A 23,171-nucleotide genomic window follows, 5' to 3' on the forward strand; every position below is an offset into this window, starting at 1 on the left:
TTCTGCCTCCCAAGCAGCATCAGACGCTGCCCTCTTCAGTGACTATCAGCGCATTACAAAATGGCGTCGAATAAATACATGTTTTAAAAACAATTAATATTAATCATGTATCATTGGTGCTGGAGTACAAGGTTCGAGACTGGTATTGAACACTGACAAGCTGTGTGCAAGTTATATGGTCATAAAAATACATGAATGATGGATGCAGGGTGGGTGCATTAATGATTGTTGGGTGGATGGATGGGTGGATGGATGCATGCATGATGGGTGGATGAATGATGTATGGATGCAGGATGGGTGAATGGATGGGTGGATGCTTGAATGATGTATGGATGCATGCATGATGGGTGGATGCATGATGGATGGGTGGGTGGGTGGATGGGTGGGTGGATGGGATGGGTGGATGGATGGATGGATGGGTGGATGGATGGGTGGATGCATGAATGAATGATGGATGCAGGATGGGTGGATGGATGGATGGGCGGATGCATGAATGAATGATGGATGCAGGATGGATGCAGGATGGGTGGGTGGATGGGTGGGTGGATGGATGGATGGGTGGATGGATGGATGGATGGGTGGATGCATGAATGAATGATGGATGTAGGATGGATGGATGGATGGGTGGATGCATGAATGAATGATGGATGCAGGATGGATGGGTGGATGCATGCATGAATAATGGATGCAGGATGGGTGGGTGGATGCATGAATGAATGATGGATGCAGGATGGATGCAGGATGGGTGGATGGATGGATGGGTGGATGGATGGATGGATGGTCGGGTGGATGGATGGGTGGGTGGATGCATGAATGAATGATGGATGCAGGATGGATGGATGGGTGGATGCATGAATGAATGATGGATGTATGATGGATGGATGGGTGGATGCATGAATGAATGATGGATGCAGGATGGGTGGATGGATGGATGGGTGAATGCATGAATGAATGATGTATGGATGCAGGGTGGGTGGGTGGGTGGATGGGTGGATGGATGGGTGGATTCATGAATGAATGATGGATGCAGGATGGTTGGATGGATGGATGGGCGGATGCATGAATGAATGATGGATGCAGGATGGATGGGTGGATGCATGAATGAATGATGGATGGATGGATGGGTGGATGCATGAATGAATAATGGATGCAGGATGGATGCCGGATGGGCGGATGGATGGATGGGTGGGTGGATGCATGAATGAATGATGAATGATGGATGCAGGATGGGTGGGTGGATGGATGGGTGGATGCATGAATGAATGATGGATGCAGGATGGATGCAGGATGGGTGGATGGATGGATGGGTGAATGCATGAATGAATGATGGATGGATGCAGGATGGGTGGATGCATGAATGAATGATGGATGGTGGGTGGATGCATGAATGAATGATGGATGCAGGATGAATGCAGGATGGGTGGATGGATGGGTGGATGGATGGGTGGGTGGGTGGGTGGATGGATGGGTGGATGCATGAATGGGTGGATGCATGAATGAATGGTGGATGGATGGATGGATGGGTGGATGCATGAATGAATGATGGATGCATGATGGATGGATGGGTGGATGAATGGATGCAGGATGGATGCAGGATGGGTGGATGGATGGGTGGGTGGATGCATGAATGAATGATGTATGGATGCTGGGTGGGTGGGTGGGTGGATGGATGGATGGATGGATGGATGGATGGATGGATGGATGGATGGGTGGATGCATGAATGATGTATGGTTGGATGCAAGGTGGTTCGGGCTCGCTCGCTGCACTCGCTCGCTGCGGTGCAATATGCAAATTAGTTTACGCCTCACCGCTTTCAAATGTCACCAGCCGCCCCTGCCGTACATATCGATGTTTTCCCTTTCTAGACAGACGCTCCTATCTCTGCCTGGGCTTGACCCCTAAGTGCTACCTTGAAAGCCTCCCAGAGGGTAAGCCCTGAGGCAACTGATCCCAGATTTTCAATAAAGAAATGTTTAGTGAAGTCTCGAACCGTGGATAGAAATTTCGGATCTTTAATATGCCACGGATGGACCCTTGGGGGCAAGACATGTTCAAGTGTGGCTCCCTCCAAGATAGCTTCTAATGGAGAGTGGTCCGACAACCCCCTTGCTATATGTCTTGTTTCCCTGAACTGTCCTACAAACTGAGCCTGCATTGTTAAATAGTCTAGCCTTGCTAGTTTTCCATGCGCCACGGACAAGTGAGTGTATTGTCTCATGATTTTATTTATTTATTTATTTATTTTTAAGCTTATATCGCGCACAGCTACCCACAGTGGGTTTCCCGGCGCAAGGGATAGACTAAAGAAGAAGGAGGCAACTTCACCGGATTTGAGCTACAGCAGACTATTAGGCACGTTGAGTGAAAAGCAGTGTCTTTAAGGCCTTACGGAAGCGGAACAAATTGGTCTCTAATTTTAGAGCCAAAGGGAGTGAGTTCCAATATTTAGGTCCAAGAGTGGAAAAGGAGCGACCTCCCATCTTTGTCAGCTTCCATCTTGGCATGGTAAAATTTCCCATGTCTGATGACCTTAATGGCCGTAAGGGTTTATAGGGTGTTATCAGCTTTTGGAGGTAGGCTGGGGGCACTGCCCTGCTTAACCTTGAACATATAGCAGAGTGCCTTGAATTTGATACGTTCAGGGATACTCAACCAGTGAAGGTCATGTAAGGCGGCCTTGGCTGAAGAGCGGTTGTGGCTTCGCCAAATGTCACTCAGGCCCATAGAAGCGAGAAAGTCTCCTAAGCCACATGGTCTTTTCCCTAATGATCGTCCCCCCAAGAACATCCAAGTCAACCGAAAGGACATAATTCATATCACTACCCATTTTTAATCTCCCTTGTGGCAGTTTCAGCAGCAGTGGACCCAATGCATCTAAGGACATCAACTGTAGTTTTGGTGGGGCATACACAGAACATAGATTTACGGTCGTTCCCTCCCATTGTCCAGTCAGGACCACGCATCTTTCTAATGGGTCTGACCAGGATTTCCCAGGTATGTAAGGGAATGCTTTCCTACCCAGCACTCCCACCCCTCTAAAGCCAGCGGTGTATTCCACATGTGCCAACAGGATATAGCCATACCTATTTAAGGCCCTGCAATGAGGCCCTAAGAGGTGGGTTTCCTGTAAAAGGACAATATCTGATGCGCATTTCTTAATAAAATGCATGGGTATTGTCCGTTTCATCTTTCCATTTAGGCCATTGACATTCCATGTTCACCCTTTCATTGTTTGTGTCCGGTGGCTAGTCATTGGTCATAGGAATGCGCCTCTTCAATGTGCAGATCACTCTCTGTCCCTCCACTGAAGTTCACCGCTGGGTTCTAGCACTGATCATTTTAGTGGCCTAACATCTGCACCACACATCTTCCCCTCATTACTGGCATTTCTACGGTCTCACAGTTGAGGTCAGCAGGAGTTCATCTATTTCTGTATTTGAACAACTGACTATAAAGGCTTGTTTTCCGGCGCTGATCAAGGAACATTTTAAACTTGCAACTGGGGGTTTACACTCAACTCGCAGAAATTCCCATACACTGACCTTCATAGGGCTGATACTTGATACAACCCTTATGAAGAAGTTTCATCCTTCCCCGTGGAATGCAGATATTCAGGGTATATTTCTGATGTTTCTGACTAGGACACATATCCCTGCTCTGCCAGTCCTAGGGCCTCTTGGTCTGATGGCCTTATGCATTCTGTTGGTGCCTCGTGGTCTATGGTTGTTGAGAGCTCTTTAGTAGTGCATGAGAAGGCAGTGGCTTCAACATTAGGGGGTGCCTTTCAGCTCTGGCGCAGATCTTCGAATTATTCCATTCAGATCTGCACCAGTGAATGTGTCCGTCAACCTTTTCTTGGGTCATCCCTTCATCCCTCTGTAGGCAGAGGCTACGGTGACCAAGGACACCTCCTACTAGGCTGAGGCACCCAAATGCACAAGTGTAGAATATCACGCATGAGGATGAGTCTAATAGCAAGTCAGTAGCCATGTTGGCCGTCGTATTTACTTAATAGAGAGGTCATTGGAGAGACCGTGAAGGATGCCACAAAGTTCACATTAACTAACTATGCAGAAGGCTCAAGGAGAGCATCCTCCAGAAGTCAGGAGCCCAGGTTTGGCAGATTGTCTGCTGATGTCTTAAACATTTGACATCAAAACTTGTCATCCAAAAGTATGGCTAGCTTAAGGGAAGCCAGAAGAACAATAGGGGTGTGTTACGTGGCAAAAGAAAATTATTTGTTTTATGAGATTATACTAATAAATGTCAAATATACCAAAATGATGAAAGGACTGTTGAATGCTTTCTGCATGTATCTGATTGTAAATTAAGTTATGCTTCCTTTCAGAACATTTGCCACCTGTTGATGCATATATAAAGACAGTCTGTCTAACTTACTAGTAATAGACTTTCCGAAAAGGAGCAAAGCAATATATCATCCCTCCACCATCAGTGAACAACACTTGTTTCCAATTTATATACTGTTCTAGATGTGTTAATGTTACCGATGTTTGTGGCAATGCAGAAATCAACATTGAAATATCTTACACTTGATACATTCTTTCTGATAGACTTTACTACAATGAGTTACTGAAATACAAGTGCTTGCTAGTCGACATCCTAATTGCAAATACGTAAGGACAGGGGGGTCATGAGAACAAACTCAAAATTCACTCTAGAGATTTTTGGTTTGCTTGTAAATCAAAGCACCTAGTTCCATGTTTTTTCAAAACCCTTCAATGTCAGCAGAAAAGGCACTGCACACAGTGAATGTTCGAGAGGGACGTTGTTTAGACAAACACAACACATTTTTGTGGCATGCTCTCGTCAGAATAGGTAATTGAGCCAGACATAAAGGACACCATTACCAAATGGATTGCTTAGAAAATACACATTTTATTATTTTGTGGGAAGAACATTGATGGAAAAACTTGAGCATGCTCATCAAGGAGAAATGGAGTTAATTGTGGTTTACCTGGGATATCTACCATTACTGATGTACCACAACTACATGGGCTTCAGTGCACCTTTAAATATTAAATATTTTTGTGCAGATGGTCAGTTAAGAAAACTGTATTAAAGCGTTTGTTGGGATCTACTCAATGTTTACACTCTTCAACATAAAGAGAAGTACTGTGCAGGGTGTGTGAATCAATAATAGTCTCATGCTGCTGAAATATCCTGCATACTGACCTATAACTGTTGTTTTACGTCTTGAAAGTCTCTTTTTTTATTCACATCCTGTCACCTCAAATCAGCATTAACCTATAGATGTGAATCTTGCTGCGGGAACAACTTGAAACCCACTTGTGTTTTTGTCCACCATCAGTGCTAAAAATGTGCAAGCCTGCACTTGGCACAGATGGCAATTGAGGGAGGTGGGGTTGTGGACTTAGGGATTTTTTGCAGGATGCAAGAAAAGTCTGAGGTGATGCAGCAGAAGGATCCTGTAGTAGTAGTCTTTGCATTTCACTGTAGCATTTCAAACGGGTACCGCTTTTGGGGTGCTCTCGGGCGGATAGGATTGCAGGTGATGGGGAGTAATAACTGGGCAGCACACATATAACAGCCACAATTCTGAGCGGCAATACCCTGAACAAGGAGTGGAAGGGGCAGCCAATCATGTCCAAGAGCAGAGGTGGATGGGAGCACCTGTGGTAAGCCATGACAATGCAGTCTTTCCTCTTGCCTGGTGAAGGGGGTGGGGTGGGTTATGAGTATGTAATGTTATATTGATGTGTATAGTGCACTAATCTCCTTAGAGGGTATCTAGGCACTTGGTCAGGTGTGTAGGTGTAAGGGGTAGTGCATAAAAGTAGACTTTAGGACGGGAATGCCCCATTTGTGGTGTACAATCGTGTTCTCTGCCCTGAGTGTCTGACAGTGAGTATCTTTATCCTGGTTTTTGATTTTTGGCTTCGGCCTCATGCTAAAATAGTATGTGCAAGAAGACCTGGACGGTGCATTTTCCATTCTGGAAGCCTGTGTCCTGATCATGTGCATAAGAGGAGGTAAGGTTGTTTTCCCAATAGAGTGGAAGTGTATTGCTGACATTTCTGAAGCTGTATGGAGGAAACCTAGACACAGAAGTGGGGAAAGAGCAGCTGCTGTTTGGTAAAATGGGAGGATGGAATGCAATCTGTTGTTCAGGGTGAGAAGGGCCCTTTGTGTAAGGCCACATTTTTGTCTCATTTCTGATTACTGTTCAGTGTGGCTGTTGAGATCCTGGTGCTGCTTGCACCTCTTTGTGCCTCTGTTGTGGGAACACCCTGCTGTGAGAAGTATTACTGTACACTAGCTGTGTCTGGAGACCCGCTTGGAGAGGACAATGAAAGAAGAACAACACTAAACCGGTTCTAACTTGATGCCACCAGAAAATCAAAGAGGGTTTCAACATTTCAAGTGTCTACAAAAGGATATACAGATTTGTCACAATGTGCACAGACTATTTCATAACAAATTATTACGTACAAGAAATTCCTATATATCCTGTTGTTATCCTTAGGACAGTAGCATGACGTTCTTCTTAGCTCCTGAAACCTGCAGTAGTGTCTTTCTATATGACCATCAGGATACATTAACCATGTTGAAATTGCAAAAGTGTATCGCGTACAGATTTTTAGTGGCTGAGGTTTTATTTTTTCTTTCTTCAAGCACTATAAAGGTTTGGTACCATAGGTCGAGTTTCAAATATGCATCCCTTTAGTAATGATAACAAGCACTGTGGGAAAATGGAAGATTGTTTGAGTCTGAGTGTTGGTATGAGTGACGAATGAGAAAGGTTTCAGTGGGGAATTATGTATATTAGAGGAAAAGATGTCCTCACCTGGAACATCTGTTGTTACCAGGCAGGGTCAACCCCACTTTTGGAGGGGTACTTCGGTGTAAATATGATGTATTTCTGGATCCTAGTAAATGATAAAATGTCTATGGGTCACTGACATCCCGTATGACTTTTAATATGCCAGGTGTCACCAAAGATTAAAAGCCAGTATATCACCAATAGACATTTTTAACCTTCATCATGATCCCGAAATAGAACATCAACTTTACACCAAAGTACTCCACAACCCCCCTCCCCCTCCCAAAGTGGGGTTGAGCCCAACTGGTAATAACAGATTTGCCTGGTTGTGGAAAAGTAAATTTTGCCATGTTCTGTGTCCCTACGTGTCCTCCATCTTATGTTATGTGTGCATGATTAAATATGCATATGTATCCCCCATGTTTGATTAAAGACGCAATTACAGTTGTGTCCATCACTAGTATGCCAGTTTCCAGTTCTCGTGAAAGCTACGAGTATCAGGCCTATGTAAAGTTACGTTGCCACGTTTCTCAGTGTGCACGTTATTTCATTGTAAAGTCCCCGTTTCTAGGCCTCAAAAGGGCCCGGACACCAGATTCAGCTCCTGTCTTCTGAGTCCTCGCTGAGGAGCGATACAGCCCCCACCTGTATCCTCGACCCTTCACTTACTTCCTGCCTCACAGTGCCCGGCTCAGCCTGGCTCTGCCTACGAGTCTGCCAAGAGTATGTTATGATTCTAGTTATCAGTCCAGCCCTCCTTCTCTGCATTCCTAAGCTACTGAATCGCATCAATAGTTTCCGTCATTGTCTAGCCTTTACGTCTCCATGTAAGAGAAATACTGCATTTAATGGTCATTTAATATTCTTCATCACGCACTACATGTGGAATAATGCATGCACCATTCTTAGAGTCTGTTAGCCTTTACCCCGATAACTTTTGGATTCTATCAACATGTTCTCTAAACATCAGATACTAGATACTGTTTAGGTACATGTCGCCCTGACTCTCCAGACTTCAGTCTCTGCTCCTAGCACAGAGTTCATAGCCCCCAGCTTCTCCTAGTAACACGTCATTGTCAGTTTGCGCGCACCATTAGGTTAGAGGTCCCGGCTCCTTAGGTAGCCCCCTCCATGTTTCCGCCCCATTTATGACATATTCTGTTACGTTTACATCACATGTCTATGTATACGCCCCTGTTACACCCATTTTCACCCTTATCTTTCGCGACTGCTATTGACCACACCCACTGCTCCGCCTACTGTAATTCATTGTAATGTAACTGTTTTAGTATATATATTTGTGCACTGTTATTAAATGTTATGCCGATTCTGATCCTGCCCCCGGCAGCGCTGCCATCCTGTTCCCGTGCAGGTTGTCCTGTTCCTGTCCTTTATGCTGTATTAAACCTGCAAACTCCTACTACCTCGAATCTTGACTCTTATTTATTGAGCTAACTGTTATTGCTATGTCCAGTAAAACCTAGATCCGGTATTATTTATTTATATACCACATAATGGCGCCCGAACAGGGACTTGCCCTTTCCCCACGCGCCGGTGAAGCCACGCCGGCCCCCTGACCCTCTGCAGCCGTGACGGAACCATACCGTGCACGTGCAGATATTTCTGCTTCAAGTATCCCTCAGGCCCACGGAGGAGACGAAGGTGGCGGTCCAGCATCCAGACGAGGCGGTGGAGGAACGCGGCGAGTCCCGACCAGAGCCCAAGCCGAGAGTCCAAGGTCCGAGGTATCCGGAGGCCCACCCGTAACAGAAGTCCGAAGTTCGTCCGTCCGGCGTCGAAGTAGTCCAGTCCAGTCCGAGGCCTTCCGTTCTTGCTGCCCGGTGAGTACCATTGCTGGGGTAGTATCTAGACAGGGTCAATCTAATTGACTCTGGTCCGTGGGTTGGTGGTACACAGACCCAAAACGAAGTGTCCACTTCGGTGGATGCGGGTCCTGACGTGTCTCTTTATGAGACCGGTAAGTTTCGTACTGTTTCAGCAGTGCATCTAGTTTCTGTTCTAGTCAGTTCTGTTCTCGAGAAGACTTATGTATTCTGTTTTCAGTATTCCAGGTAGTATTCTGTTCGAACTGTTATTTTAAATGTTCTGCACGTATTTTAATGTCGTGGTATGAATGTGAAGTAATTATCGTGTTCATTGTGTATTGTATTGTGTCTAGATTACAGTTCAGTCATGCCCTTATTCTCGAAATTACGTCAGTTAAAAACTAGAAAAGGTCTGCTAGAAGCAGCAGTTCCTGTCCCGCCTAGGGACAGTCCAGGTCATTTTATGTATCAGAAGCATGGCATAAGTGCCATATTGTATCTAGATTTATGGGTAGAGTATACCAAAGAGTTAGAGGAAAAGTATAGATGGCCCGTATCAGGTACGTGGGATGCCGAGTGCATCATGAGAGTAGAAGAAGCATTATGGAAAAAGAAAGCCAGACAGTCACAGAAGGATGCCATCGAGTTATGGCGCAAAGAATCTCATAAAAGAACCGAAAAAGAAATCAGAAAGTCAGAACTAAGTAGAGAATCCTTAGAACGAGCCCAAGAAAGGGAACTAATCGAGATAGGTGAACGAGTTAAAACAGAACAGTCAGACAGACAGAGGCATGCCCTTATTAAGGGTATGTATCCTCTTCTTGCCGAGGGCTTGCCAAAAGCAACCCCGGAGGCATCCAGTAATTTTCCGCCACCATTAGTTCCGACTAAGCTACGTCACAAACCGACCGCAGCTGATATTTTCATCTCGTCCTATTTGGACGACACAGTCCCGGAATATGCAAATCCTGTTCCGCCAGTCCCTGTAAATCAGGCAATTCCTGCTCCCCCAGACACCGGGGCACCTCTTGCAGTACCTGCTACGGTACCCCCGGTCCAGCCTACATTACAATTTCCCGCCGCGCTGGTACGAAGAGTATCAGTCGACGATTCCAGTTTAGGGGCCGCAGGAGGAGGTCCTCCTGGTACTCCGCCACCACACCAACGTAGAACGTTGGCCGAGTTACATGAATGTGCGTTACAGCGTACGCCCAAATTTAAGTCCGTTGCAGAAATCCGACGAGCTCTCACTGAATGCCGCTATGATCCAGTTGCAGGTGATGATAGTACAGTAATATATTCCATCCGTGTAAGACGGGTGACCGGGTATTTAGACACCCTACCAGATATGAAAGGAGATCTAGACAGAATATATCGTTTCATCCGTACAGGGGATGATCCAGAAAGTATTGGCGAAGCCATGTCTCAAAGGAAAGCTGAGATCCAGCTCATGATATTAAAGTTTCTGATTAATTGTCTAATAAGAGAACAAGATTACCCGACTAAAGATCCGGCCGAAATGAAAATCCTGACAAGGTGGAGTGATAATATAGCCGAGGGTAAACACAAGACTATCAGTAGTATAGAGAGTATGTACAAGAAAATTCGTAAGGAAATACTAAAGTTACACGAACAACGTAAAGCAGCACAAGTAAGCGAGAAAGAAAATGACTCTACTGAAGAGGTAGAGGACGAGAATCCCACTAGAATAGCGTATGTAGGAAAATCTAGATTTCCAGATCGCCATTTGCGCCTAGAACACAAGTCAGTTTTACATCATCCAGCACCAGAACAAGGTTCTCTGGAACAAGTATTTCAAGCTACCGATCACATTCTGAAATCACGATTCGGTTACAGTGAGTTAAGTACTATGCATGAACAAGAACTAGCCCGATCAGCAGTCCGATGGATTACTGATTCTACCACTTTTCCAGACGAAATAGTGGCACAAATGTTCCTGAAATTGCCCCCAGCCGAGCAGCGACTGGTGGGTATGTATATGATCCAGCACCTCATTACATTGTATGAGGGTCAACATTCTGATCCAGGTCCGTTACACGATGTCCTGAACGAGTTACTCCAGTATAGATGGAAAGGTTTAGGTACCGATTTAATTAGTGTCATTCTAGAACAGCGCCACAAATATAGTATGTTTTTGAACCCGCATTTTGTTCATGTCTCACCTCCAGAAAGTAAACCGTTTTACATAGACAGACAGAATCCGTTACGAGAAGTACACCCAGTTAGGACAACAGATGGTGAAATGCAACGAGTGTTTGTTTACACTCCGATTACAAAGATGGAACTCTTAGAGATGAAAAAGTTAATTCCCTGTCATGATAAAGATCCAGCAGGGTTCCACCGAGAATTAAAAGACATGCTCCGTATGGGAGAATACACGTATCCAGATATAATTAAAATGTTAAAAGTCCTGTTGCCCGCAGGGGTATATGAAAAACTCAAGGAAAAAGATTGGGAGGTGGGAGAGAAAAAGATCGATTGGGCAGTTCTCGAAGCCGAAGACAAGATACGAGTACCAGGTACCGGTCTAGGAGAGAAATGTAAAGAATTACCAGAACTGTTAATACAAGTTTTGCCAAGATTATTAGCCACTAAAAAGGAAGACTGGGATGCAATCTCAGCCTGTAAACAGAAACAAGACGAAGACACTAGTGATTTTTATTCTAGATTCGAGAAATGTTTTAGTATAAACAGTGGCCTCAAGACAAGTAGCGAGTCATACCCTCATCTTTTTGTTACTAAATTAGTCGAGAATTCAAGTCCACAAGTTAAGAATCGAGTTTTGAAAGTCGAAAGTACCTGGCAAGCTAATACCCCGTCCCAGATGTTACAGATGCTTCAATACCACCAGAATAGAATCAGAGAAGAGCAAGATCATGAAAGAAAACGTATGAAAGACACGAAAATGAAAGTGCTGGTTGCACAATCTATTCCACAAGACAGTCAGAAGAGGGGTCCGAATCAAGCCAGTCATCCTACAGCTCCCGTTAAAGGGACATGCAATTATTGTAAACAGCCAGGTCATTTCATAAACGAGTGTGCAGTTCTGAAACACAATATAGCTACCGGTAAAACTAAAGAAAGACCACGTCCGCCTAGACAAGAACAAGTTTCACAGACTTCTCAGCCACAGAATGCACAACAGACAGTTCCAGTACCGCAGCCTATTGCTGCAACACAGCATGTTACACAGCAGATGTACCAGTATGCGCAGTCTGAGTATCCAGAGTATCAGCCATATTCATGAAACAGCCTAGAGAGGGAGGTAGGCTTGCCTCTCATCGAGATACCTGTAGATCAAGAGGGTCCCTATGTTCATAGTCAAGTATTAGGGAAAGACAGAAAGTTTTTGATTGATACAGGGGCAAGTAGGACCACCATCAGTCACGCCGAAGTTCCAGGGGCTCCGCTCTCAGGCTCAAGAAATGTTTCCCTTGGATTTTCAGGAAAGCCTATTGTAAATGAGATATCTCAGCCAGTTACTCTAGAAGTAGGTCCATTGTCCCGCACTACTGATCTGTTACTTACGAAGTCATGTCCAGAAAATCTGTTAGGCATTAAGACACTGAAAGAATTAGGTGCAGTCATATGCTGCTCCCCCGAGGGAATACGATTGTTCCTACGTGACTTCAAGGGTCACTATGTATTACGAGATTTTGATCCGAGATTGTCTAATGTTCCGCAGCATCTATGGGCACAAGGTCCAACTGATGTTGGTTATATGCAAATCACACCCCATCGTGTGACTCTCAAGCCAGGTGTAGTGTTACCACGAATCAGGCAGTACAGATTGCCACCTGAGGCTGTAGCAGCCTTATCCAAAATTATTGACGAGCTCATCGCTCAAGGAGTAGTTGTAGAAACTGACTCCAATGTATGTAATTCTCCGATCATTCCAGTCATGAAACGTACTGATCCAAATGCACCCCCAGTATATCGATTAGTGATTGATCTCCGAGAGCTTAATAAATGTATTATTCCCCAGTACCCAGTTGTCCCAGATATCTCTTCCCTATTGACAGCCATTGATTCTGAAGCCTCATTTTTTTCAGTCATAGACCTCAAGAACGCATTTTTTAGTGTCCCCATTCATCCAGACAGCCAGTTCCTTTTCGGATTTTGTTTAAATGGAAGGAGCTATATGTTTACACGAGCTCCTCAAGGTTTCACAGAAAGTCCTAGTATTTACAGTCAAGCACTTAAGAGACAACTAGACAATATTCACATGCCAACTGACACTGCCCTGCTCCAGTATGTCGATGACCTACTGATCACAGCCCGTTCTGAACGTGCTTGCGAGCGAGCATCCCTTACAGTCTTGTATTTCCTTGCCGAGATGGGGCACAAGGTGTCCCCTTCTAAGCTTCAATTCTGTGTCCAGCAAGTGATCTACTTAGGCCACTTACTGTCCAAGAGGGGTAGGCAGTTGACACCCGACCGTATCCAGTTAATAGCGAGTCTTCCTCAGCCCAAGACACAGAAGGAGGTACGTGCTTTTATTGGCCTCACTTCTTACTGCAGACAATGGATTCCTCAGTATGCATTTCTAGCTAAACCACTGATACAGTTAACGACACAGGAGGCAGCCGTATCGACTGTCCTCCCTTGGACATCTGAACATACACTTAGTTTTAATGAGTTAAAGAAAGCTCTATGCCAAGCTCCAGTTCTAGCAACACCGAACTACAGTAAGCCTTTTACACTTTTTGTCACTGAACGTAAAGGTACAGCATTATCTGTTCTCACACAAGATCAAGCAGGTCAATACAAGCGCTGTGCTTATTTTTCGAGCACACTAGATCCTGTAGCCCAGGCTCTGCCTGCGTGCCTCAAGTCAGTTGCAGCCACAGCACTAGCTATCAGACAAAGTGATTCCATAGTATTAGGACATTCCTTGACAGTACAAGTTCCACACTCCGTGGAAGTTCTTTTAAACCGAACACAGACTCAGCACTTGACAATTGCACGTTTAACAGGTTATGAATTGACACTGTTCCAGCCACACATAGAAATCAGACGCTGCAACGTTCTAAATCCTGCAACACTGTTACCGTCAGTTACTTCAAATCCTGCCACACACGACTGTGTGGAAGTAGTTAACATTATGACTAAGCCAAGACAAGATCTGACAGATATTCCATTACCAGATCCAGACCTGACACTTTATGTGGATGGTTCATGTATGAGAACAAGTACAGGAGAACTAGTAGCCGCGTATGCAGTGACTACTGACACTGAAGTTATAGAAACACACCGTATTGACACCCTGTCTGCTCAAGCAGCAGAGCTAGTTGCTCTGACACAAGCCTGCATACACGCCAAGAACCTGAAAGTTAATATTTACACAGATTCACGCTACGCATTCGGAGTCGTACACGACTTTGGAGTGCACTGGCAAGAGAGAGGTTTCATGACTTCTCATGGAACCAAGATTCAGCATGGTTTCCTTATTCAAGCTCTGTTAGATGCCATACACTTACCGACATCCATTGCTATCATGAAATGCAAAGCACATACGAAAGTTACTGACACTATTTCTCAAGGTAATGATCTAGCAGATCGCACAGCCAAGCTTACAGCACAGACACCAGACATTCCAGTTAATAAGACACCGACATACACTCCAGATCTGACTACCTGTATGACAGTTAAGGACCCCACTCAAGATGTCATAGATATCCAGTTACATGCTACTCCCGATGAAATCAAGAAATGGTCCGAACAAGGAGGGGTCCAGACAGATCAGGGATGGGTAACGAAGGGTAAAGCCACATGGTTTCTCCCCGACTCCATGGTTCAAGTCATTATCAATACCGCACATAGTCCAGCACATTTGGGAGAAAAAGCTATGTTAGATAGTATCCAGAACATTTGGTTCAACAAGCATTTACGAGCTGCAGCCAAGCAGAAAGTCCGTACCTGTATGATATGTTGTCAGTTTAATCCAGGTAAAAGTGTTCCGGTGGAACAAGGTGGATTCCAGCCCCCTGACCACCCTTTTGAAGTCCTCCAGATGGATTATATTCAGATGGAGCGATGTCGAGGTTTCAAGTATGTTCTCGTAGTTGTATGCGCTTTGTCCAGGTGGACAGAAGCATATCCAGTACCAGATTACACAGCCGCGACCACTGCCAAGCAGTTGGTTCGTGAATTCTTCCCCCGTTATGGACTCCCTAGAGTCGTATATTCTGATAACGGCCAGCCATTCTGATCCGAGTTGATGAAACATGTTTCCCTTTTGTTAGGGTACCAGTGGAAGTTCCATTGTGTACGCCATCCAGAAGCAGCCGGTCTCGTAGAGAGACATAATCAGACCCTGAAAATCCGAATTGCAAAAGTATGTAAAGAGAAAGGTGTGGACTGGCTAGTAGCTCTGCCAGTTGCCTTGTTTTATATGCGCATGGTCGCACATTCCAGATCAGGTCTGTCCCCTTATGAGGTCGTATTCGGCCGCCCCCCTAACATGTGGGGTACACCTAGACCTCGAAGTATTACCGATGTTTCAAGTAATATGCTGACAGATTACCTAGCTTCCTTGATGTCTGCCCTCAACTCTTGTCGTTCACAGGTTGCTGCTGCATTTCCAGACAATACTGAGGTGGCACCGCATGAAATCGTTCCCGGATGCATGGTTTTGGTCAGGAACTTTGATCGTTCAAGTCCGCTGGAGCCCCGCTGGAAGGAACCCCGACAGGTCCTCCTGGCCACCCGTACTGCCGTCAAGCTGGAAGGCAGGAAGGGCTGGGTCCATTTGTCACATGTGAAAAGATTTTTTGGATTGAAACCTGTTTCAAAGAACATTTCCGAGGATCTTAAAGACTGCCAAAGTACTATCCTTAAGGACTGTCCCGCAAAAGACATTGCTACGAACCCTTCCCTGTTAGAGAAAACTCCGCAACAGGAGTATAAGCTTAAACTAAGGTCTAGTAAAATAAGTCAGCCAGTTTGATTGTCTAAGTCCTCCCCTAGGTGAAACGGTTAGACCGGTTTCTGACATGTATATAATAGACCCCCACAGAGAGAGAGTTAGTGAGAACTCTAGAAGTTGCACTATTATTTTATGTTTTCTGCTATATTTCAGCATTATGATTTCCTGCACCAGTTATGCATTTTATTTGTGTTTTTCAGTTTCTCATGTAAATAAGTCTGCTAATGTTACAGTAGAGCACACGTTTAGTGATCTGCCTCCTCATGAACTTTCTTATCGTCTTGCTATGCGTAATAACTCTTTTATCCGCATGTTACATTATTCACACCAGACCAACAATGCCACAAATTGTTGGGTGTGTGGTCGACTCCCCCCTTTCCAGACACCGAAGGGAGTTCTGCCACTCTTTCCTTATCCATTTTCACATAATGGTTCGTGTGGAGCATGGTCCACGTTAACGTCATCCTCAACAGATATGTCTTTTCTGAACAGTACATGTTTCCCAGACAAGCAAGGTCTTCCCCACAGAACAGGGTTAGATCTAGAGAATGAAATTTATAATCTAGGTAATTATTCTTCGAATTTCATGGTCCTGAATGTTCAGTCTGATTCTACTCCAGACTTACCTGCTATTTCAGTACTACCAGTCAAAGGTGAATTATGTGTCCGAAATAATGGTTCCGTACATGTAGGCCATAGTGATTGTACTACTATTGTCAAGTATAGTGACAGTAGGAAATCTATTTTCAAAGCTTCACGTCATTCTTATTTTGTTTGTGGTCAGACCGCATATGTTCGTCTGCCCCTCGATTGGGAGGGTACATGTTACATTGCCTTCCTACTGCCACCAGTTTTCCTAGCCCCACCTGACTATCATAGGAATTCCCACCTAGTACATACTAGACACAAGAGAAATCTCCCGATTGTCGATTATACTGAAACTGCTCTAGAACAATACATAGATATCAATAAAGGTGTCTTCCCCTACTTAGGTACTGTTGTAAATAGTAAACTGATACGTAGATTAACCAGAGCACTTGAAGCAGTAGTGATTGAGACTACTTCTGCTCTAGGTAACTTAACCGAAGAACAATCCTTTATGAGAATTGTCGTGCTCCAGAATCGTCTCGTCCTTGACGTCATACTGGCCGATAGGGGCGGGGCCTGTAGAGTCATCGGATCTAGTTGCTGCATTTTCATTCCTAATAACGCACCGTCTGTTTATTCAGCTATTACCAGACTCCATAAAATTGCCCATATGTTACACCAAGATCCAGGCACCTGGACATGGTCCGGTTGGTTCTGGAATATAATTTCCGCCTGGGGATGGAAAGTATTGTCATTTCTGGGTATTGCAGTAGCGATCATATTCAGTTGCTGCCTCTGTTTACAATGTGGCCCTGCGATTTGCGGCATTTGTGCTACATCATGTGTTCCTAGTCCCAAGTCCCGTCCTAAATCCAGTTCCAAGAAAACTCGAGACGAGCAAATGATACTGTATGAAATGATAGATGGTATCATGAATATTGATGTTTCCTGATGGAAACGTAGTGACAAGGAGGGAATGTGGAAAAGTAAATTTTGCCATGTTCTGTGTCCCTACGTGTCCTCCATCTTATGTTATGTGTGCATGATTAAATATGCATATGTATCCCCCATGTTTGATTAAAGACGCAATTACAGTTGTGTCCATCACTAGTATGCCAGTTTCCAGTTCTCGTGAAAGCTACGAGTATCAGGCCTATGTAAAGTTACGTTGCCACGTTTCTCAGTGTGCACGTTATTTCATTGTAAAGTCCCCGTTTCTAGGCCTCAAAAGGGCCCGGACACCAGATTCAGCTCCTGTCTTCTGAGTCCTCGCTGAGGAGCGATACAGCCCCCACCTGTATCCTCGACCCTTCACTTACTTCCTGCCTCACAGTGCCCGGCTCAGCCTGGCTCTGCCTACGAGTCTGCCAAGAGTATGTTATGATTCTAGTTATCAGTCCAGCCCTCCTCCTCTGCATTCCTAAGCTACTGAATCGCATCAATAGTTTCCGTCATTGTCTAGCCTTTACGTCTCCATGTAAGAGAAATACTGCATTTAATGGTCATTTAATATTCTTCATCACGCACTACATGTGGAATAATGCATGCACCATTCTTAGAGTCTGTTAGCCTTTACCCCGATAACTTTTGGATTCTATCAACATGTTCTCTAAACATCAGATACTAGATACTGTTTAGGTACATGTCGCCCTGACTCTCCAGACTTCAGTCTCTGCTCCTAGCACAGAGTTCATAGCCCCCAGCTTCTCCTAGTAACACGTCATTGTCAGTTTGCGCGCACCATTAGGTTAGAGGTCCCGGCTCCTTAGGTAGCCCCCTCCATGTTTCCGCCCCATTTATGACATATTCTGTTACGTTTACATCACATGTCTATGTATACGCCCCTGTTACACCCATTTTCACCCTTATCTTTCGCGACTGCTATTGACCACACCCACTGCTCCGCCTACTGTAATTCATTGTAATGTAACTGTTTTAGTATATATATTTGTGCACTGTTATTAAATGTTATGCTGATTCTGATCCTGCCCCCGGCAGCGCTGCCATCCTGTTCCCGTGCAGGTTGTCCTGTTCCTGTCCTTTATGCTGTATTAAACCTGCAAACTCCTACTACCTCGAATCTTGACTCTTATTTATTGAGCTATCTGTTATTGCTATGTCCAGTAAAACCTAGATCCGGTATTATTTATTTATATACCACATGGTGAAGACCTGATGATGAAGTATGCCGCATAGAAATATGTGGATGCAAATCTGTTAATAAAAAGAGAACATTTACCTCTCCAAGACTTGGAAATATGAGTGGCTAAATTCGTTTTTGGAGGAGTCCTTTCCTTTATAGTTGTGGGTCTCACTCACTTCACCTAATCCTATAGCTTTTCTTTCTGCAAGATGAAACCCAAGCGGACACCTACTTTAGCGGCCTTTAATTAAGACTTTTAATTTTGAATTTTTTCATGGTGAATTGTTAGTTCCGTCTGTCCCTAGTGAGAACCAAATTAAAAGATTTTACCTGTAGCATACAGGTCTGGTTAGGTTAGGTTATGAGTATATGTAAATCACACTATCGCCCAAGTGGGTATCCTGGCGTTGAGCAAGTGTGTGCGCCTAGCCTTGCCTATGGTAGGATGGTACTTTGAAAATCCAGATCTCAACTTCTTGCGGAATTCAACAAGAGAGGAGGAGGCAGCTCTGATGTCCTGTGGCAGGCTGTTCCATGTTTTAAGCGAGATGTAAGAGAATGCCTTTCCTCCTGATCTGGTTCTGTGTATGCGTGGAATGTGTGCAAGTAGGAGTCCTGTGGAGCAAAGGTGTCTGGGTCGTTGGCGGAAGGAGAAGCAACTGTTTAGGTAGGTGGGGTCTAAATTGTGTAGTGCCTCGAATATGTGTGTGACAGTTTGGAATGAGAACATTTGTGTATCAGGAGCCATTGGATCTCCCTGAGGTGTGGTGTGATTGAATTCTGTGTGGGAGGTTGAGGATGAGTTTGGCTGCGGAGTTCTGGAAGGTTTGTTATCTAATAAGTTGCTCGGTGATCCCCAGCATAGAGGGTTGTCCTGTAAACCTCTTTGCTTGTGAATAGGGCGCCAGTGTCCATTTTTCTTGTGGTACTTGGTAGCCATTTGAAGATGTTCCTCAGAGTGTGGAAGCAGTATGCAGTGACAGCATTGACTTGTACGGTCATGTCCACTTTGCTGTTGATGATTATCCTAAGGTTCCTGGTGTGGGTGCTGGGTGTGGGTACAAGTTAAGCCGGCCATCAGTTGGAGTCCCTTGGTGAGGTGTTATTGGAAAAGATCACTACTTCTATCTTGTCAGTGAGACAGTGGCATTCATCGAGTTAGCGACTTCTGTCATGCAGGAGGTGAACTTATTTCTTGTTTTGGGAGTCTTATCTGAGAGGGAGAGTATGAATTGTGTCTTATCGACGAAGGAGTGGATGTCTAGGTGTGTGCGGATGACATTGGACAGAGGGATCATGTCTGTGTTGAAGAGGGTGGGGTAGAGCAATGAACCTTGAGGCACTTCACAGGTGAGTTTGCGGGCTTTCGAAGAGGAAGGTGTCAGGCTGTGACAGCTTGCGATCTAACCGTTAAGATGGAGTAGATCCAGTGGAAAGTGGGTGCTTGGATACCAATCTCGTGCAGGTGTCTGATGAGGATGGGGTGTGAGACTGTGTCAAATGCTTCAGATAGGTCTGGGAGAATAAGGACTTCTGTGTCTCCTCTGTCAAGTATCATGCAGATTTCATATGTGGCTGCAATGAATGCTGTTTCTGTACTGTGGTTTGGCCTGAATCCAGACCATGTGGCGTCAAGGAACTGGTGGTTGCTAAGCTGGTCTGTGAGGCACCGGTTCATTTGTTTTTTAAGATCTTTGTCTGGTATGATAGGAGGGAGATGGGTCTCCAATTGTAAAGCGTCACTGGGTTAGTGGATGGTTTCTTGAGCAGGGGCATAACTGTGGTATGTTTCCAGGTGTCCGCGAGTGGTGGCATTGAGAACAAGTGAGTGCTTCATTGATCTGTAGCACTCCTTTGGTGTATTTGTGGTTGGGACAGGGTCCGATAGGGTCCAGGAGTTGATGGTCTTCCTTCTATTGATGATAGTGACGCGCTACTTGGTCAGGACTCATTCCTCGGCTGTGATAGGATGTTGATGGGGTCCGATTGAGGGTCAAAGATGATGTATATGGAGGGGATTTTGTTACAGAAGTATTCCCAGAGCTTGTTGCAAAGGTCTTGTGAGGGGGTAGTGTTGCAGGAGGTGGAAGGATTCGCAGAGAAATATTTGATGTTAGAAAAGATTTCCTTGCTGTGGTTACTGCTGTTGTTGCTTTGATCTGGAAGAACTGTGCCCTTGGTGTTCTATATCTGTTGGTGGGAGCGTCTTATGCCTGATTTGAAGATGTCTTTGTCTGTGGTGTCTTGACTTGTTCTCCATTTGTGCTCCAGTTGTTTGCAATGGCGTTTTATCAGCCTACATTTCTCTGTGTACCAACTGACCTGTGGTCTGGCTCTTGCCATTGGGTTGTACTTGAAGGGAGCCAGAGTATTGGCACATGCTGTGGTCCAGCTGGTGAAGTTCTTGATGGCTTTTGGTGTGTTGCTGGTGCAGTGGAGCCAGTACGCAGAGAGGGCGGAAGCACACTCCTCTTCTGTGATGCTACACCACCTCTGGCAGGCAGGTCCAGTGATGTTAAGTCTCTGGTGGTGGGGAATGGGTATGCTGAAACTGACGAGGGTGGGGTCTGTCCAGGGTGTAGTTGCTGGCTTGTCAACTGTGATGTAGCTGATTGGGAAGAAAATCATGTCCAATAGGTAGGTGTCTGGCAATGTGGGTGGATTTGGTAACGTGCTGGGTGAGGCCAAGGCTTCCGAGGTTTCAAGAAGGGCCTTAAGAGTTTGGTCATTGATGATGAGTAGTGCAATGAAATCCGTGATGTAACTGGCGAAATTAGTGTGGGCCCTGGTGATCTGTATACAAGGGTCTGCTGAGGGTGAAGTCGGCTGTGATGTTTATCTTGAACGTGAACTGTTCCTTGTAACTGGTAGGGTTATCAGTGTAGGTGGTGCCGTTGATGTTATCTTTGAATCTAATAGCGACTCCAACTCCAGACTTGTTTTAAAAGAACTAATAAGAACTCCCACAATACAGTTGAGTCCACCATGTTTGTATTATCCCTTCCATATTATGGATAGGTCACCGGTGATGAAGCATGCCACAATATAAGTTAGTGAGGTGACCTATCCAGATATCTTTGATACCTGTAGACTTTTGGAAGGGGCCCAATTGCAGTTTCTCTTTCCAGTTCCGAGCATTTATAATATTGTATATGTTTTAATGGAGGTTGTGCTAGGGTGATAACCTCTAAGTCTCCATTGGTGTGTATTGACTATAGGCACGTACCTATTGTCTCCTGTGTCCTGGGGAATATGGGTCACTGGCCCTCAATAAAAACAATGTACAATATATGTCAGGGTCCTAGGGGTCCTTCTTAAGAGAGACATACATAGGGTGGCATGACTTCTCTGGTAGAGTTGTGAATATTAGTTTCTGAGTGTAATGGAGAAAGAATAAATGCATTACGGAGGGTGAAGTTCTTATCGTTAAGCATAGCTTGAGGCAAAGAGGAACTTGTAGACAATGCATATATTCTTTACAGCATTTCATTTTGTGGGGGTCTCTAATTTTAGTAGAACAATCCTGCAGATCACTGTGTTCTGGTCAGCAACGTTCTACCGTACTACCTCCACCCCTGTTGGTAGGCTTCCAGCTACTCGCTCTAGCCCCGCCCATTGCTTGCCATTGGTTGCTTTGTTGTCAATGTCATTTGCTTGCTTTTTATTCAATAGCTTTCCTTCCTCTTCTTGTATTTGTCTCTCCCATGTGGCACTGCTGCTTTACCATCATTTTGTTTAGATGACATTTATCCTTCCACTGCTCACATTTAGTGAACTACTTTTTCCTATTGTTACTCCATGTGAGTGCGTGTGTTTTGTTTCTGTCTGCAATGTGTTTTCTTTTTGTTGCATATAAAGAACATTCACTCCCCACTTCTCTGTATTTTCTTTAAATCTTTTGTTTTCTTTCTCCCTTTCTTGAATATATCTTGCATGTACTAGTTCCTATATTGCTCTGTTCGATCCCACTGTACTCAATTGCTTTTCTACCCACATTATTTTATCCCTAGTTTCTTCTCCCCCGTTCGTTTCTCTCATAACAATTACTTTCGTTCTCCCTCGTCCCAGAGTCTCCACATATTTCAATCACCTTGTTGCTTTGTTTGACCTTTACTTGCCACTCCCTCCCTTTTCATTAACTCGGTATCACATGTAAGGGCTCCATGTGCTGGTGCTCCATCACATTTTAGTCTTGGAAAGTAAGCAGATTATCTTGTCACTCAGCCTTTAGGAAACACATCAAACTAAAAAAAAATGTGTATAGCCTAGAGTCAGTAATAAAAACAGTGATTTCGAAGAGCATTGGTGTTTTGTGACTGTTCGATCTTTTGCTTTGAAATGTTACCAGGGGAAGGAAGATGCCATTGTGTTTAGTTTCTTTCAGCGCTCTGTCCATATTCTCCTTGTGTTTGCTTTAGTTCCTGCTACTCCATTATTTCAACTTAATTAACATTTATATTAGCTTTGTGTACTAAACAAGGTGCACCCTTTCAAGACACTGAAATGCAGTGAGGTGACACTTTAAGAGTTTGTTTGATTTTCTTCTTTTACAGGGTCTTGGAGAGATGCCAATCGAAACTCCCTCTGCAAAAGGTAGACGTTCTCATTATGGTAGCTTCCGGGGCATGAGGTCCTCCTCTACATCTAGGGATGGACTCAATGTTACTGAAAGGTGAGAATCTAATCATATTTGTCATAAATCTGGTTATTCTCTTGTAGAGAAATTTTCCAGTCGAACCATGTGACTGTCTTATGAGAGGGTTCTTAATGACTTATGACCGTCTCATGAGTGAGTTCATTAAGCTACATACAATAATGCAAATTAAGATGCAAAGTTGTGTGAAAACATGGTTGTGAAAGGG

The 23,171-nt window shown here is 44.6% G+C and overlaps 1 protein-coding gene across 1 annotated transcript in view; it reads left to right on the plus strand.

The window, feature by feature from the left end:
- TOGARAM1 (TOG array regulator of axonemal microtubules 1) overlaps positions 1 to 23,171 on the plus strand; it is a 778,500-nt gene that overhangs the window by 590,424 nt on the left and 164,905 nt on the right. The window contains exon 18 of the mRNA XM_078659754.1: positions 22,863 to 22,981. Coding sequence (XP_078515880.1) covers positions 22,863 to 22,981 — 119 coding nt within the window. The remainder of the gene's footprint in view (positions 1 to 22,862; positions 22,982 to 23,171) is intronic.

Source organism: Lissotriton helveticus, chromosome 9 (genome assembly GCF_964261635.1).
Source record: "Lissotriton helveticus chromosome 9, aLisHel1.1, whole genome shotgun sequence".
Taxonomy (NCBI): Eukaryota; Metazoa; Chordata; class Amphibia; order Caudata; family Salamandridae; genus Lissotriton; species Lissotriton helveticus.